The sequence below is a fragment of the Embiotoca jacksoni genome, unplaced genomic scaffold, assembly GCF_022577435.1.
Source record: "Embiotoca jacksoni isolate LCO1_2020_lvr unplaced genomic scaffold, fEmbJac1.0.p SCAF_43, whole genome shotgun sequence".
NCBI classification, from domain to species: domain Eukaryota; kingdom Metazoa; phylum Chordata; class Actinopteri; family Embiotocidae; genus Embiotoca; species Embiotoca jacksoni.
The window spans coordinates 1,341,854-1,360,319 of NW_027185396.1; the positions used below are offsets into that span (position 1 = coordinate 1,341,854).

General features: G+C 44.5%; 1 protein-coding gene across 4 annotated transcripts in view; it reads left to right on the plus strand.

The window, feature by feature from the left end:
• The window catches only part of myt1b (myelin transcription factor 1b), a 32,927-nt gene that overhangs the window by 1,909 nt on the left and 12,552 nt on the right, over window positions 1–18,466 (plus strand). For 3 of the 4 annotated variants that reach the window (XM_069169284.1, XM_069169285.1, XM_069169286.1), the window contains exons 2-12: window positions 2,268–2,298; window positions 3,543–3,605; window positions 5,439–5,815; window positions 6,803–7,969; window positions 10,331–10,465; window positions 11,328–11,418; window positions 11,665–11,781; window positions 14,023–14,237; window positions 14,596–14,783; window positions 17,236–17,493; window positions 18,105–18,259. In XM_069169284.1, the coding sequence (XP_069025385.1) occupies window positions 2,268–2,298; window positions 3,543–3,605; window positions 5,439–5,815; window positions 6,803–7,969; window positions 10,331–10,465; window positions 11,328–11,418; window positions 11,665–11,781; window positions 14,023–14,237; window positions 14,596–14,783; window positions 17,236–17,493; window positions 18,105–18,259 (2,797 nt within the window). The remainder of the gene's footprint in view (window positions 1–2,267; window positions 2,299–3,542; window positions 3,606–5,438; window positions 5,816–6,802; window positions 7,970–10,330; window positions 10,466–11,327; window positions 11,419–11,664; window positions 11,782–14,022; window positions 14,238–14,595; window positions 14,784–17,235; window positions 17,494–18,104; window positions 18,260–18,466) is intronic. The other variant, XM_069169287.1, reaches the window with a different exon arrangement.

Below are 18,466 nucleotides of genomic sequence, written 5' to 3' on the forward strand. Positions count from 1 at the left end.
ATTCACGTCCCATCCCGTATTATTAGGTCAAAACTGAGGTAACAATTATTTGACATCGTATTTAACATACAAAATTACGTTGCCACAGAAATATGTGATTTTATGAAGACAAAAAAAAAAAAATGGAAAAAATGGCCGCATCTACAAGTGACTGCACCCTGGGTGGTAGCAGCGAGATGGTGAGATAGCATTTTTCTTTTTTCTTCTACTTGAAAAATAAACATCTAATATAGTATTTGGGTGTGTTATATCACATACAAAAAAAAAATCAGCAGTTGAATGCAATCATAATGTAGCGCTGCTGAAGGCTAACTGTCCTAGCTTAGCGGTGCAGCAGAAATGATTTATTTACGGAGCTTATATTAAAAAAAAAGAACATATGATTTAAACAGATGTGCAGTAAATAAATTGTGACAATGAAAAGTGAGAAATAATCAGCATTAAAAAGCATTGGATTCAAATTTTTCAGACTATATCTGTAATATCTGTTGCACAGTTTGCCGAAGAGCCTTTAAACGGTTTCCCCGGTTGGAAGCAGGGCGAGGTCAGTTTCACTGATGCTGCACAAGTGCTGTTGAAGCTGAGGATTAAAAGTGATCCACCTCCTTTTCTTTACATCTGCAGTACGTCACAGTGATTTATCATCTCCCCGTGTCATGTCAATAACTTCCATTTTTTGTAATCCACAGACACATTTTGTATCTCCTTATTTACACAACAGCTTTTAAAGACAAACCCCTGCAACACGGACCACTTGAATCCAAACCTCCAGTTCTACTTCCGTCTGCACCTTCAACCGTTTTACAGCTTTTATTTACTTTTCTCCTGTTTTTAACGGTGGGATTTCCATACCTGCGTTATCATGTGTTATGTTGCACACATTTTAAGCTGCTAAACTTTCAGACGACATAGACAGCGTGCATGAGAAAACAAAATGGCAGTAGAACAGCATTTAACATAAAGAAGCGGTCGAGATGAATAACCGCGACGGATTTCTGCTGCAAACCAAGTGCACGTGTTGTTGTGGAGTTTTGTGTTCAAAGACAGTGTCACTGTGACCACGGGGGAATTTCACTGTCCTTGAATGAGTGTGTTTATATATGTTGATACATGTGTGCCTTTCTTTGTGTTTGTGTGTATAAGTCTGTATGCGTGTGTGTGTGTGTTTGATGTTTAGAAGTGAGACAGCAGAGCAACAGTTCATACGGCGTTCAGAGCACAAGAAGGCGTCCAGTCATTCCAACTGCATGATGAAAGACTGAGAAACAGAGATGCTGCACACACACACACACACACACACACACACACACACACACACACACACACACACACACACACACACACACACACACACACACGGCAGCAGTCAGTGTGTTGGTGTTTATCCTCCGTGCTCTTAGTGTATCTTGATACCCGGCCTCTTTCTGACATGTGATTAATGCATGTGATATCGGAGCCCGAACTGAATTCTCCGGGATCGTATTGTTTTCTCATTTCGCTCCAAATGAAAAAAGGATATTTCTCCAAACTCATTCTATCGCTCAACTCCCAATCGATGTGCGTAGCCAGCGGAGGGCAGTGTGTGCGTGTTGTTTGTGAGCCCGAGCTTGATTTATGTTTTGAAGGCAATTACTATAAGTTGTGGCAGAAAGAAGTGCTGTTTTCTACTGATGAAGGCACTTTTTCTTTTAATTTCATTTTACCCAATTATGATAACTAAAGTGTAACAATTAATCATGTTGTATTGCTGAAGTCTGCATATAATTGTCACTTTTTTCTGAGCAGCACTTTGCAATTTGGCTGATTTAGGCTTTCTGTGTGTGTGTGTGTGTGTGTGTGTGTGTGTGTGTGTGTGTGTGTGTGTGTGTGTGTGTGTGTGTGTGTGTGTGTGTGTGTGTGTGTAGGTTTTTCTGTTTGCTTTTGTGTTTGTGTGCGTTATTGATGTGCAGGTTTACATTCCTGTTTGTTTTGTGCTTTTGTTTGCATGTAGATATGTGTGTGTGTGTGTGTGTGTGTGTGTGTGTGTGTGTGTGTGTGTGAACTCGGGATCGTGTAGGTGTGTTTTCTTCCTCCTGATCATGCAGTCAGCAGTGTGTAAGCCTCTATGAGGAATCCTCGTGGGATTCGTGTGCATTTGTGATTTATTGATCTGAGTTTCTTTTAGCAGCGCGGCTTTCTGAGCAGTCGTTCACCTTTGTTCTCCCTCCCTGTCTCTCCCCCACCCCCACCCTCTTTTTTTCTCCCCCCCCCCCTCTCTCCTCTCTCAGTTCCTATTGAGCTCGTAGGACAAGAGCTGAGGTAAGGAAACACCTTCATCTTTGTGCAAATCCCTTTCATAAAGTTCTTTTATGTGCGCCGCCGAGCACCGACACCCCGCCCCCCCCCCCCCTGCCCCCTGCCCAGCACTCATGGACTCACTACCGGTGCTCCTTTAGATGATGCTGTATATTATTATCTTTTTTATTTCTTATCATCAGCACTTCTCAGCTCATGGTCAGTGCCTCCAACAGGCTGCTATTGATTTCTCGCAGCCTTTTGCTATTTCCTGCTATGAACACATACAGTAGATGCAATGAAAGGGGCGTATGATCTTTTTGCCATCCGATCGAAGGATAAAGCACAAGTAGGGAGGATGGCGAAGGGCGATTATTTGTTTTGTTTTTCTCTCGGCCCTCTACTTACTTCTCCTCTCCTTTCCTCCTCGCTGTAGTTTCCCACCCAGGCGGTGGCTTTCAGGGCCACGAAGCCAATTGTCCTCCTTCCTCTCCCTCCGTCTAAATGATTCTTTCATCCTCCTCTCTTTTTGTCACACTTCACCTCAGAGCATTGATCTGTTCTCTGCACTCCCCCCCCAAAAAAAGCATTAGGTTTCAGGATTAAGAAAAAAAAAAAAACAGTAGGGAGGCCATTGAGCGCCTCATTTAAAATGCAAATGCAGCATTTTTTAATAAGTGAAATTAATAATAAGGATAATTGGAGTAATAAAGGGCAATTGCTGGGAGAAGTTAATGAGAATTGAAATGAGCCATCCTGAAGGGTCATAGCAACCTGACTCAAAGGAGAGAGAGTGAGGGAGGGGGACCTGATGATGATGATGATGATGATGGTGATGATGCCTGGTGAAGAGCAGAGCAGAGCAGGGGAAATTACAGCGGGTCTTGGCTGATCCTTATCACTCACAGTAACAGGATATAGGCCAGGGTTGATGTATGACATACAATATTATGTTTTCCCCGGCTTGATGCCACCTGCATTCATGCATTATGTGTGTCTGCTGGAGGGGGGGAGATGCAGTGTGTGTGTGTGTGTGTGTGTGTGTGTGTGTGTGTGTGTGTGAGGGGGGCGGGGGGTCACATATATTTGTGCATGTGCATTTGTGTGACATGCATGCTCAGTTTACATATTGCTTTGCTTTGTTTTGTTGATCTTAATTTTTTTACATTTTCTTTTTTACTGCCTGTTTTTATCATTGCTGCAGCTCAGGGACTAAAAATTGCGCCCATGTCTTAAACATATCTTTAACCTCCATCCATCCCATCCAGCTGCCCCACCCCTGGATGCAATGGCTCCGGCCATATCAGTGGGAGATACTCACGACACAGAAGGTAGGGCAGATAAAAAAAAAAAAAAAAAAAAAAAAACACCCTGTGTCTGTCCTTCTCCGTCTGTCTGTCCGTCCTCCTCTCCACCCTGCAGCATCTGATTCGCGCTTTTAAAGGAATAGTTTGCCACTTATTCGGTGTCGTGCCGAGAGTTAGATGGAAAGATCAATACCACTTTCATATCTATGTATTAATCATGAAGGCACAGACAGCAGCTGGTTAGCGAGGCCGAGAATAAATACTGGAATCGGATGAAAGCGCAAGCCTGGCCACAAAATCCCCCTACTAGCACTTCTAACTTCTCATTCACACAAACAACAACAAATGTACAAATTTGGGGAGTTTTGATCTGGGCCAAGAACTCGTCCTACGTGGATCACACACATTAAACAATGGATATATAACATCTAAATTCATGAGCTGTAAAGGTGCAGGTTGGCTTATTTTGTTCTCTTCAGACTAGTCAGTTTTTCCAGTTGTTACACTGAGCTAAGCTGAGCGTCTACTGGTTGTAGCTTCACATTTATTATACAAACAGGAGTAAGAGGCTCGCATCGATTCTTTTTGTGCAATGCAGTCGAGATGTTTAAGTTTAAAATGTGATAATATCGTGACAGCCCATTCCTTAAAGTTGTCATGTAAAAACTCCTTTAATGGTGTGATTCTGAAGCACAACTTACGCAAGAGTAAAATCTGATGAATTTAGATCGAAATCAAAAGAAATCAAAGTCTTGTTCAACAAAGGAGGGATTTCTTCCCCTTTGTCCTAACAGCTTTTACATTTTTTTAGGATGAATTTACAAGAAAAAAAAAAAGCAAAGATTGGAGGAAAGTCTTGAAAAATGAATAATTGTTTGCTTTCTCTTGCTTAAAGCCCTCATCAACACTCACCATTCACAATTTGGGTTGAGTAAAAATATTGCTGCCGTATTTTGTTCTGTTAAACATTTTTATCATATGATCTTTAGAAAATTACAAAGCTACAATAACAGCGGCAGCAGCGATCGCTACCTACATTATAGTTTTAATCCTTTTCCGTGAAAACCTGAAACCTTAAACCCTTATAGAAGTGACATAAACATAAAACAATGTATTTTAGAGCTTCTGAAAACAACAAGCTTTTGGTTTTCTCCTTTTTCTAAATGTAAATTGTAGTTGTAGATGATTTGAATAAGGTTTAAAGATACCGGCCAAACCAGACTGCACATTCATTATATCATTTTGAATAATCACATCGCCTCTAAATCTGAACCTCAGTAATAAACTTTTCAGCGGCCTCCAGTGAAATGTGATTTCTTCACGTGTTTTTCCCGCTTCGTTCTCCCTCCCTCCCCCCCGGTCTGTGTCGTCGGCCTCGGAGACCCGAGAGACTCGGGGCGGCTCACTGGCTCGTGACTCCTCTTTATTGAGGGGCAGATATTAGCTATCTGTTTACATGTGTATTCGTTCAGCAGGCAATTTCAGATGCACTTTGTTTATAGATCGTCCCTCGGTCTCCCTCGGCGTCTCCCAGGTGAGAGTAAGAGGGAGTTTATTGGATTTCACCCTCCGCTGCCTCGCCCGCCCGCCCGCCCGCCTCACCATACAACTTGTTCATTAAACGTTCCACTCAATTGGCTGAGATTGGCTGTGATGCGTGGGTGAGCGAGCATGGCGCCCCCCTCAGGCCACATGTGCTGCTCCATCCGTCTTCATGTCAAAACACACCCTCCATCTTTCCACCTCTGGACTGGGTGAGGTGCATGGGGTTTTATTGTTAGAGTGTGTTACTGATCACAACCCAGCTTAATATTCATGATTCTGTCCTCTCTCCTCCTTCTCTTTCTTCCAATTAAGCATTTTGGGTTGCCCCATAGCGAGAAAGCGCCGCCTCGAGGAAGCAGAGGCTGAGCAGGAGCAAGAGCAGGAAACAGAGCGGCCATCTTCCAAGAGGAAGTCCCACCCCCTGAAACTGGCGCTGGACGAGGGCTTCAGCGCAGAGAGCGACGCCAGCAGCGAGGCCGAGGGAGAGAAGGATGGAGAGAAAGCAGAGGAGGCCAAGGACGTGGAAGAAGAGGAGGAGGAGGAGGAGGAGGAGGCAGGTGTAGAGGAGGAGACTGAGGAGATGACAGAAGAGCTCACGCGGGACGGACAGACGAACGGACAAGAGGAAGAGCCACAGCAGAAGGAAGAGGAAGAGACATATCAGGAGGACAAATTCAAAGCTGCTGAAGGTAATGCTGAAATTGTGAATACTTCTCGAAGAAATGTAGAAAATTTAAAATATTTGGAATCATGAATTGAACAAAATGAGGCATTCAGAGTCATCACCTTGAGTTCCAGGTAGCATTACAGTGGTACTTCACTGATTTAGTATTGCAGTTTGTATGGCCAGATCCTCCCTGCTTTCTTAGCACACACTTCTTTCAAAAACCACCTCTTTCAAAAAAATTTTATCTCTCAAGCCCAAGCCAAGATAAACGCTGATGATGTCACAGTGATGTCATCAGGGTTATCCTGGCTTGGACTTGTGATATAATTTAAAAAAAATAAAATTCCAATCTTGTTTTTGGAACTTGGAACACAAAACATTTTTTCTCTGGCTGAGTCTTACTGCTGAGTGTAAAACTCAGTGAACTATAGTGAGAAAAATACACATTTTCATAAAGTTTCCTTTGATTAACAATTCAGTTTCGGTTTTCCTTTAATCACCATGCCTGACTCAACATAGTCTTTCATTTGTGAAACTTTTCGCGGATGGCATATGACTTAAAAATGGCCACTCCTGCATGAATGTCTTAATCCAGGGCACAAAATTCCCTGAGCGCATCACTTGCAGTACAGTTAGCATTTAGCAAAGTGTAGCTAAGTGCATGGCAGATGTGAAGGCAGAGTAAATAAATGATATCATACGACAAAATAAACATCACAAAAAGTCCCTTCATCAGACACTGATGCTGCAGAGCTGGCGAGCTGCAATGCTTCCTAATGACCAGCAGGGGTTTCAAGGATTTTGTGTTTGCGTTTCTGCATCTGAAAGCTACTTTGCATCTACAGATTCGTCATAGCAGGTTATTTGTATTTCTTTGTGAGTTCATAGTGAGTGACTTAGCGGGCAGCAGGTAATGACAAAGATACTGCTGACAACAGCTTGAGCTCACTGCATGACTCAGTGTTTCCTCTGTGTCACTGCTCTGACCTCCTCATCTTTGTTTCCACAGAGGAGTGTGTGATCGTCGAGCCCGAGCTCAGAGCGGCGTCACCTGCTGCCGAAGAGTGTCGGTCTCCCACGCAGAGCGCCGAGGAGGTGGCCAACTCTCTCCTCCACCTGGGACGACTCTCCGGCAACGACGCTCCAAGTGGGGCCACGCAGACAACTGTTGTGATGGAGGAGGAGGAGGACGTCAGCGAGGCAACCGAACGAGGCGAAGAAATAAAGGACGAGAAGGACGGAGACATGAACGAGGAGGGAGACGGAGAGGAGGAGGAGGAGGCGGCACACAGAGCACCGGAGGAGTCATCTGTTCTGCAGGAGGAGGCAGCAGATGTGGAGGATGAGCAAGGGGAGCGTGAAGACATGAGCAACCACGTGAGCCGAGAGCATCTGACCGACAACGTCCACCGCGAACAGATCGAAGGCGAAGAGGATGCAGACGAGGAGGAAGAGATGGCGGGGCAGCACAGGCGGGACGCTCCAGCAGAAGATGAGGAGGATGAGGAGAGAGGCGAGGAAGAGCACAGGAACCACGTTCTGCCCATTCCCGATGCGCCAACCGCCGTCCGCACCATCACCAGCACCGCAGCAGCTCAGGGAACACACATCACGGCTGAAGACCACAGGGCCAGTCCGCCGGAGGACTACAACTCACACAGGGCGAGTCCCCTCGACAACTACAGCGCCAACAGAGCCAGTTCACTCGACAAATATGACTGTCACAGGCCTAGTTCACATATACACTACAAGGCCAGCCCTCCTTTAAGCTACAGCTCCCACAGGGCCAGCCCACTGGAGGACTACTTCCCCATCCCCAGAGACGAGAACTACAAAATCCACAAGGCCTCGTCCTCGGCCTCGCCCGACATCATCGAGGTCCGGTCAGATAAGTCAGAGGACAAAGACTTTGACGACGTGGACGGAGACGACGAGCACGACGACGAAGACAGCTTGTCGCAGCGCTCCACTGTCACGGACGAGTCGGAGATGTTCGACATGACCCGAGGGAACCTGGGCCTGCTGGAACAAGCCATCGCCCTGAAGGCGGAGCAGGTGAAGCCAGCTGGGCCCCGAGAGCTGCTCCGTGCCCCAGATATCCACCACCAGCGATACTTCACTCTGGAGGACAGGCCCAAGCACCTGGACGTCATCCGCAAGAGCTATTTCAGCAAAGGTAGGACAGAGTGGAGAAACAAAAAGCTACAACGTGTACTGAGATGTGAAAGTTGCTTCAAGTCGGCGGCACATTTAGTCCTCTTTTGTTATTTTAGTTTTTTTGGGCCAGGGCCAGGGCTATAAACAGTCATGCCTGTTAACCATTGGTCGGCTGTGTGCCACGGCATCCTGTACTCATTTAAAATTGAAAGCTCTTGTTTCAAATTAAAAGCCCTCTTACGTTTCACACACGGTCCAGCCATATACTCGGTTTTTGACCTCGTCTTTTTGAAGCTATGTTAGCGTCACATTGTGGTGCAGCTCAGTGTTTTCAACTTTGCCACATGTATTGGTTTTAAGACCCTTTTAACCCCAATTAGCTGATGAATGGGCAGCAGCAGTGTGTCATCTAGCCAAAGGGTCTATCTGCCTTTTTCATTGAAAATAGTTGCACAGCTACATCTAAGTCTTGATAATCACTTGCCATAATCCTTTTTCTTTTATTGTGTGTTGGAGACAAATCTTGAGGAGAAAACAACAAGCAGTAAAAGAAAAACTGAATTAGTTTGACTGGTATCGCTCTCATGTTTGTGCACTAAAACGTGAGGCCAGATCCCAGAGGTGATTAATTTTGCTTAGCTTTACAAACTGGAATCAGGGAAAATCAGCATACCTGGCTCCATCCAAGGCTAAAAAAAGAGCTCTCAAATTAACATTTTACATCTTGTTTGCAAGGATGTTGTGTCTTTTTGTTTTCTGTTAAATTACAGGGGCACAGTCGTGAGGCGAGCGTGCGTGGCTGCACAAATGTGAATGTGCACAGGTTAATTTGTGGCTTTGTTTTTTAAGGTCGCAAGTGTACCATCAGTAGCCAGTCATGTATATTACCATCGCTTTGATTTTATAAAGTCAACAATATAATCATGCTATTTTCAGCGTTTCTATTGGATTACTCATCTAAAGTGTTATTGTAACAAAAGGTTCCTGCAAATGTTTCACAATAAAAGCCTAGTTAAGAAATGCAGGGCTTTTAATTTGAAACAAATACAGGAAGTGTTGGTTTTATATTAATAGTCATGCATAAATGTTAGCAGGGCAAACGGAAGTTGAATCAAGAGAACTGTGAACATTTTATTTCCTCACTTCGTCGGGGATGAAGGATCAAATTCATCTAACGACCTGCAAAAAAAAAAAAAAGGTTTTCACACCGTAAACACATGAATGGAAAGCAGTCAACAGTTGGACAATTGTTAGCGAGTGTACAGAAAACCAAACCAGCGCAAGTTCATGTGCCGAACCTGATGTTGGTAGCAGAGTGTGCAAATACAGACACGGCACCAAATAAACAACGATGAGTCACGCAGGTCTGTTGAGATCCTCCCCTCTCTGTTGAAATGGGGGTGAAGTGGTTCCAGCTGAGTAGACTTTCATGAAGAGCAGGGAGGAAGTGCTCGGAGAGAGAGCGGGTGGGTGGGTGGGGGGGGAGTGTAGCGAGCGAGAGAGAGAGAGAGACCACAACATATCAAGAGAGTAGGAGGAGGAGTGCAGGTTGTTTCACGGTCAGCGCTGGAGTGTTTGTTTACGTGCTGCATGTGTTCGGGCCTTGTGTTTCACTGTTGGCACGCCGCCCACTTGTCATGCTCCTCACAGTATAGCGGCGGTGTGATTACATGCCTGGTAGTGGTGCCCTCTCCTTGGCCTCAGCTCCCTCCTGTGGTGACGTTCCTGTTCTGCTCTGCACTAATTAGGAGATGCATGTCTCGTTAACATTCAATTTGAAGGCCAATAGAGCATCACGCCATCCTCTTGCTCCTTTTTCTTCTCTCCGGTGCCACCGTTACCGGCCGGCATACCTACAGCAGCAGTCGGCAGGATCGGACGTCTTACGTGTAAATATATAAATTATATAGTGGTGTGATTTCCTCCTGATGTATTTTCAGGTTTTGTTTAATTCGAGATCCAAACTTTGAAAATGTCAGAAAATGTTGAAAATGTTGCAGGGGAATGAAATGATGAAACTCTACGGCATAAGTAGGTCGACTTTGTTCGGGGGAACTTTGAAAAGCCTCTAGTCTTAAATTAGTTTGATAGTATTTTATCCTTAAAAGCATTTACAGAAACACACAAATCACATTTAGACTAATGCGTAACACACCTTATGCATTTACAGAGATACATAAGACATGAGGAGGGGATGCAGATGGTGTTGCTTTTGTACAGTTGTCTGAAATATGTCTGGATTTCATGCTCAGCCGAGCAGACCGTCTGATGGCATTAACCACTTGCTTTTGTCCTCCTTATTCATCCCACCTTCTCCTCTTCGCTCGTCTTCCTCTTCTCCTGCTTCCCTCTTCTACCTTCCTTCCTGTCTCTTATCCAGAGAGCAGCAGGCCAGAGAAGAGAGAGATCAAGTGTCCCACACCGGGGTGTGACGGGACAGGCCACGTGACCGGTCTTTATCCCCACCACCGCAGCCTGTCAGGCTGTCCACACAAGGACAGGATCCCCCCGGAGAGTGAGTTCTTTCAGCTGCTGAAAATATGGAGAGAAGAAAAATGAAAAGCAACAGAAGCCAAGCTCTTCAAATGCTGAAACACCAGTTAGATTGTGACATCATGACATCATGAGGTTTTCTCGGGTTCATGTTCTGATTCACGCTGATGAATGCTATAAATGCATTGCAAAAGACATCAAAGCAGCTTACCGAAAATGTAAGAGCGTGTGCAACCTGAAATTCTCAGCAAAACGTGAAATAGAAACGCCCGACCGCCACAGCAAAATGTGAGATAGCCACGCTTTGGGCTGTCGAGGCGTGACAGTTACACGTTTTCCCGTAGTGGACCAAAATAAAACCTACTGCATGTTTTAAACCATGTGATTTACAAAAATCACATGGTTGTCCAAAAGGAAAACAAAACTATATGCAAAGACACATGGTTGGGGTTATTAAATGAAAATAACCGGGATTAATGCAACCAACTAACCCTGCAACCTCCTAATACTGTGGAAAAATGTCCTTTGTACCTGGTCTCAATACCTCTGTAGTGGTTCCTTGGTCACATGTTAGTTTACATGTGCCGTTAGTTAACGTAAGTTTCATGCTTACTAAACGTGTAACTGTCACGCCTGGACAGCCCTAAGCGTAGCTATCTCATGTTTTTCTGTAGTGGACAGGCGTGTCTATTTCGCGCTTTTCACATTTTTAGCAGCATTAATTAAAAAAAAATAGACAGTAGAAGGAAATTTGACTATTTTCTCATGTTTTCCACAGTTCAGGGGATGGAAAAAAAATATTACAAAGATAAAAAGAAAGTGAGTGTTGTTACAATTTAATTGTGGATTTTCTCTGATCGTGTGATTGTGTGTCTTCTCCTCAGTTCTGGCCATGCATGAAAATGTGCTGAAGTGTCCAACTCCCGGCTGCACCGGTCAGGGCCACGTTAACAGCAACCGCAACACGCACCGCAGGTATGTTCGCACGCACATCACAGCATCGGATCCGTGTACATCTTTATCGTTTCAGTGTGTGTCTTTCTGCAGGTGAGAGCCGCATGCACAGGGCGTGCCTTTCCCTTTGTGTATTTGCAAGCTCATATATTCATGGATGCGGGACAGCAAATGTGTCAGCGCACATCAGTGTGATGCAGATGTACACGGTCAGCAGCGTGCCCCCCTTTTAATATTCATCTCCCTGCCCCTCCTCCACCCCTCCAGTCTTTCTGGTTGCCCCATCGCTGCTGCAGAGAAGCTGTCCAAGGGCCTCGATAAGCAGCATCTCTCTCCACCAGGCAGCGAGCACCTCAAAGGAAGTCCCAACGACCGAGTGCTGAGGTGGGTCATCAAAAAACAGCCAAACATTACTTCTATCATTTAAATGGTTCTTTGTACATGTCTGCCTCATATAAAGCCCCGAGGTTAACAAAAGGCAGTGAAATGAGTCAAAAATATATCTGAATGCATTAAATAATAACAATGTTTATTAAAAAATTCAACGGCAGTGGAAAAAAATAATAAAAGGCTTTCTGAAGCTCAAATCAGTCGATAAAAAGTAGAAAAGATGGTGTTTTTAAGTGAAAGGCTTTTTAATATTAACTCAAATGAACCCTTTTGTCTCATTAGCCTTTTATATATCTATATAAAATGATCTTCCATTATCTGCCTGCACTGTAAGTTACTTGACTGCTTTAATAAAGGAAGTAACTTTATTATTTTTATTAATAATTTCATATCATTAAAAGATATGAAGAAACTTGGATTGGCACTCTTAATACACTCAATGTCTTTTTTTAAGGGGATGTCTGTTATTTTTCCACAATCACATTCGAAATAAATGTTTGGCTACTTGGATTTTCAGGTTAGGAGGCAGTCTGACGTTACATCGCATTATGATTTAAGAATGAAGATAATGCAAAGTGACTGGTGGGAAAAACAGGGAATAAATGATTAAAAGTGTTGCTAAGCTCAAAACATAAATGTATCGGACATAAAGAACATATTAAGTTTTCTCTTTTTTACCAGTTAATTGGAAATCCAAAATCTTTTTGATTTCTTTTGATCAACAGTATAATATATTCTGTTATATTTTGCCTTTAGTTTCCCTTCCTAGATTAGATGTTGAGTGGCAGGAGCAGTAGTAGCCTGGACACGGTGACCTTTTTACCTACATAAAAGACGTCCCCTCCGGTCCGAGCCCCCCACAGCTGAGCCTTCGTCAAGGTTAGCTGCTTTACGACCACGCCTCACTGACAGCACAGAGACAATCCTGACCTTGGCGACTGAGAAGTAGAACTGGCCTGTGAATGGCTCAATAATAACAAGGAAGTCTTGAAGCATCCAGCCTGGCAGGCTAATCATTACTGTCACCTCAAACGCTAAGATCTCTTTATCTCTATTCATCTCCTCCAACCGGCCCGGCACCGTGACCACGGCCAAAAGAATGATAATTAACACAAACCAGACACTGGTATTATGCTAAGTCCGCGCTCTTCCTCATTGGTATTTTAATTAATAATGCAGCCGATAAGCTAATTATGCAAGTTATAGGGGCATTGCGGGGGGATAGGAAAAAATAATTGCTTTCCTGGAGGAAAGCCTCATCAGTGGTCGGACAAAGCATCGAGGATTAATACATAATAAGGCTTGCTTTGTTTTTCCTCCTCAGATTGTTATTCAAATGAGTTCGGTTGTCTGTTATATGTGGAGCTGAAAAATTCATCATGCAATCCAAGTTGAAATAATAAAAAGGGAAAAGGATCCCGTGTGATCAGCGGTAGAAAGGTTTTTTTTCCACTGTCATGAAACTCCTCCTTTAAACGGGCTCTGCTGCTCCACACATGTAATATTGGTGCGCTGCTGCGTGACGGCCGTGTGACTACAGGCCAGGTCATGTAGCTGATTAACAAGCGTCTGGTCGGACACCGGAGGATGCGAGATGGGCGTGCAGTGGTACGGGGGGTGGGGGGGGAGTGTAGGGCCTGGAGATATGGAGGGAAGGGGGGTTGCAAAAAGAAAAGATGAGGAAGGTCACTCCACTCCTCCTCCGTCTGATCCCCCACACCCACCCTACCTCGCTCCACCCTCCTTTTCTCTTCCACCACTCCCCCTTCTTTCTCTTCTCCTCCTCCTCCTACTCTTCACCCCCCACCCCGCCACCCCCACCCCTTTGCCTCTCCCTGGTCTATCAGTGGATTTACACCAACAGGTCTGACAAAGGCCCAGGCTCTCCAGGAAAACGAGAGGGCTTAAAGCTCATAAATTCCATGCTGTACAACATGCAAATGTGCCCTCTGCTGATAAGAGAGCTTTTAATCCTGCTGCACTCCTGCTAAGTACACCGTTGCCCCTATCTTTGCTCTCTCTATTTCACTCCACCTCTTTCTCTCATTCCTTTACTCTTTTTTTTTTCCCCTCTCTGTTTGTTTTCTGTCTCTTTATTGCATCAATCCCCTTTTTATTTCTCATCTTCCCTCATCTGCTCTGTTCCACTTTTCTGCTTAATTTGATCTTTAATCCGCCACCTTGACGTCCTCTCCCTCTCCTACACCCCCTCTCCCCCCCACCCCTTCTCCACAGGCCCATGTGCTTTGTGAAGCAGCTGGAGGTGCCCCCGTATGGCAGCTACAGGCCCAACATGGGGCCCTCCACGCCCCGTGCCAACCTGGCCAAGGAGCTGGAGAAGTATTCCAAGGTGTCTTTCGACTACGCGAGCTTCGACGCCCAAGTGTTCGGGAACCGCTTGCTTGTTCCAAAGATGCCCACCAGCGAAACCTCACCCAAAGCCTTCAAAAGTAAGAGAGGATCATGGATATTTGTGTCGTATTTTTTTTTTCGATTTTTCATTTTAAAACCAGTGTAATAACAACTAGTTGTGGTTTTACGGAGAGCTTTGTTGTCTTAGCTGAAAGTAGTGACTTCTCAAGAATGTGTGATGTAACGTTAGTTAGGGAGCTTTAGAGCTGTTGCTTGGTGATATAGTTAAAATGTGAACTATTCCTTTTAAAGTCCAGCTATCATTTTCCTACCTTCAGGTCTTTCACGTTTTAAGCCTTTTTTCCTCTGTTTACCTGTGTAGTATCAGTTATTATGAATTACTTGAACAGACTAACCGGGCTTAAATTGGGATTTATTTTTTTTCTTCTCCTATAGCCAAGCCCTCATTCCCCAAGTCATCGTCGCCCAGCCTCAGTCTCCACGGTTACGGGAAGAGCTCCTCCTTGGCCTACGACTACTCGCACGACGCTGAAGCTGCTCACATGGCTGCCACCGCCATCCTCAACCTGTCCACTCGCTGCTGGGAGAAACCCGAAAACCTCAGCACCAAACCCCAAAACAAGGTAAACCGACAGCAGTTTCATCTGCATTCTTCAAGGAATACGGCACAATAAATCAATTCAGCATCAGTCTCAGCTGATCAAAAATGAAATTGATTTAAAATGGGTCAGATGTGGATGGTTTTATTGTAAAGTGTTGCCTTGTTCCTCTCTTCGTAGCAGTCTGAGAAAGAGATTATTAGCTGATTGTAGTGCAGATGAAACATCGCAGGCCACAGCTGGTGAGATGAGAGGGGAGAGCAGTGGGTATGCCTCCTCCTCTCCTCTCCTCTCCTCTCCTCTCCTCTCCTCTCCTCTCCTCTCCTCTCCTCTCCTCTCTTCTCGCTCTTTTCTTTTTTCTTTCCCCATCAACTCTGCATGAATACATCATCAGGATGCATTGGCTTACAGCAACAGGATGGTGTTGAGATTCAGTTGCATCACCTCTCCCATCCTTTCATCGTTTCATCCCTCCATCCCACACACTTTTCATGTTGTTATTGAATTTGGCTGACTGCCAGTTCCCTGGATTACTTTTCCACCAGGTAGCCTTTTTTCATTATCTGCCGGACGGATCTCCCACTCTCTTTCTCCACCCCCGCCACTCTTTCTTTCATTTTCTTTTCACATCTCCTTTCACTATCTTTTATCGTGGTCTCTTCCTCCCGATGTAAGTCTCACTGCTCCTCTATCTGTCTCCATCCATACCTCTCTATTTCTCCATCTTTCCCCTCTCTGTGCACAGGAGGTGTAATTGGAGCACCACTTTCCCCCATATTGTGATTTTTAAAAGCCTTTTTGCCTCACAGAGGAGAGAAAGTGACTGCTTCATCATTTTTCGATTTCCTGACATGGTTTTAGGAAGATAAAAAGTGGAAATGAATGTCTCTGGCAGCAAATCAGAGCAAGGTGTTGTTCAGCGAGGCACCAATCCAAGAGCAGGCCTTCGCTGCGCAGATCAGCTGGGGACTGATCTGGAATCAGAGTTGGAGCCAGTTGAAATCCAATATTGAAACACTGGAACACTGAGCTCATCAACCTGGGACATTTCTGGGAACTGTTCCCGTTTTCCCTTCCTCCTCTGCGTACCCTTTGATTTTTCTGGCCCTTGACCAACGCATATGAGCGCCATTTTACATGAATGCACAAAACATGCCCCCCCCCTCTCCTTTTTTTTTTTTTCTTTTTTTTTCACCTGCCAGCACTATAATAAAGCATGGAGAGATGAGGCATGGTGTTGGCGCTGTTGGCACCAGAGCACATTAGATATCATGACTAACATTCTTAAGCGATAAAGGTAGTGTTCAGAACTCGAGTGTGCAGAAAAAGTGCATCACAGCTGCTGTGCGACGCTATAAATGTTTGTTTGGAACAAGCTGGAGGGCAATTTTACAAAGAGGTGGAGAGGGATGGAAGGAATCAATCATTTCACCACATCAAAGTTCAGTTTGTGTTAGTAGGTTATTATCCTGGAAAAATGTAGGTATGTTAATATCTGAATCTGCTCAACAGGATTATAAATATACTCACAATCATCAACGAGACTGCCTTTCATACACACTGAAGTGTATTAGAGAGTCTGCATTAGCAATTTATAGCTCTTTTCCTCCATTAGTTACCAACTATGCATGGCACCTTTAAGTCTTTAGCATGAAATAACTAAATCTCTTAAATGTAGAGTTGACTCTATAAAAGATCCAAAACCAACTCGATTGAAAAAAGTAAATATAATGACACGGTAATTACCTCCGCTTTTATTTAGCTTAGCGAGGCTACACACACACACACACTACCTACGTAGCCAGCCAGGTTGAGCTTGGAGTTGTCTTCAGCATTGAAATGCAAAGTTGACGTCACAATGCGTTGAATTTTGGGTAACGTGCCATGTTTAAAGATGGCACGTTAGAGCAGGGACTCACACAGTGGAGGTAGAACCTGTAAAATCAAGTCTCCATCCATTTTAACTTGACATCACCAAATAACAACCATATCTGACCACTGCTAGTGGGAAAACCGACGATTTCCTCCAAGGTCTGAGGTTATGGCGAATCGTTTTTATTAATAATGGGACTGATTGAACCCACTGCCTTTTACTCAATAAAATAATCACATGGCTGAATAATGTTGAAAGTTTCTCACAAGATGGCGCTCAGTTCGGTGTTCCGCTCAGTGCTTCAGAGAAAGACACATGGCTCAGGTGTTGCGTTCACTGGCCCACAGGAGCTGTTGTTGAGCTTAACAGTGTAAAGTGAAGGGCAGGTAAACAAGCAGATTCTGAAAATGCAAATTTCCTCCTAAGAACTCCTAATATAGACACTTAATAAAAATGGGTATAATAAATAATGAATGTATTTCATAATGATTTTATGTATTCATGTGTTTATTTATTTTTAAATTCTTGAGTTTTAAGAAGTGAGTTGGTTCATCCAGCCGATGACGCCTCCTGAGCTCTGAACTCCCGATGCTTTCTCTCCAGGAAATGGGCATTGAGGTGGACGAGAACGGCACCCTGGACCTGAGTATGAAGAAGCCCATTAAGCGAGAAGGCAGCCTGTCCGGCACCAGCCCCGGGGTTCGGTCCCCAGACCCTTCTTCCTCCTCCTCTTCCTCACTCCATCACAGTGGAAGCAGCGGGATGACGTCACCGAACTTACTCGCCTACAAGCAGGAGGATTGGGAGGGACCTCTAGACTACACTAAACCCAACCGCCAAAGGGAGGAGGAAATGGACGAGGTCAGTGCAATCAGACGGAGCAAAAGTACCAGCTGCAAACACGCAGTTCTTCCTGGGACGTTTTCACAGAGGAGATATTGCAACATAAATAACAACAGACAAAATCCCACCCGAAGCCTTTTGAATGAAAATGCTTAATTATTTACATCACTTTGTCTTTGTCTAATCCCCTTTCCTTATTTCCTGTCCCCTTTTCCTCTTTCTATTATTTATTTCAGTGAAATGTGAGAGTTACTGTACAGTTAAAACATTGCACTGTGTAACAGAGGTGGTGTGTCAGGTGCATTGCACCATCCTGGATTTGGCATATGCTAATTTCACTCCTTTGAACTTTTTCAAAAGAAATATAAAGGGCCTTGAATGTTAATTTTTTATGAGGACATTCTGCATTTGGAAACATCACTTGTCTACAAAAGAATAAACGGGGACTGGGTGCACATGCTGTTTTGCAAAGTTTCTTTGCTTGTTTACAAATATGCAAACTACTGCGAGAAAGCCATCATTCAAAAGAAAGGCCTCAAAAGCAATCAATCCACGCAGCAACAGGCTGGAACTATCTAAATAATAAAAGGACCGCGGTGGAATTAACCAGAGCGTCCATTCATTTTCAGATGGAGCACACCGGCCAGTCGTACGTCTCCTCCGACCCGGAGGACTGCGACATGATGCAGGACTGTCTGGAGGAGAGGAAGTACCCCGGAGAGGTCACGACCCCGAGCTTCAAAGTCAAGTTTCAGCCCAAGGATAGCAAGAAGGAGCTGCTCTCGTAAGTGACAAGACAAAGTGTCTTTGTTTGTTTCAGACCAACACAGTTTTCCTTTTCCATGGTTTTTTTTTAACTTGTACATGTACTTGCACTCATGAGGCTAAAATTAGGCTACTTGCAATTTGAAAGATTGATATTGTGAATATCGGTCGGCTCAATCTGCACACAAGCAGATCTGCTTCCTCTGCAGGGAAGTCTTACCTCCTA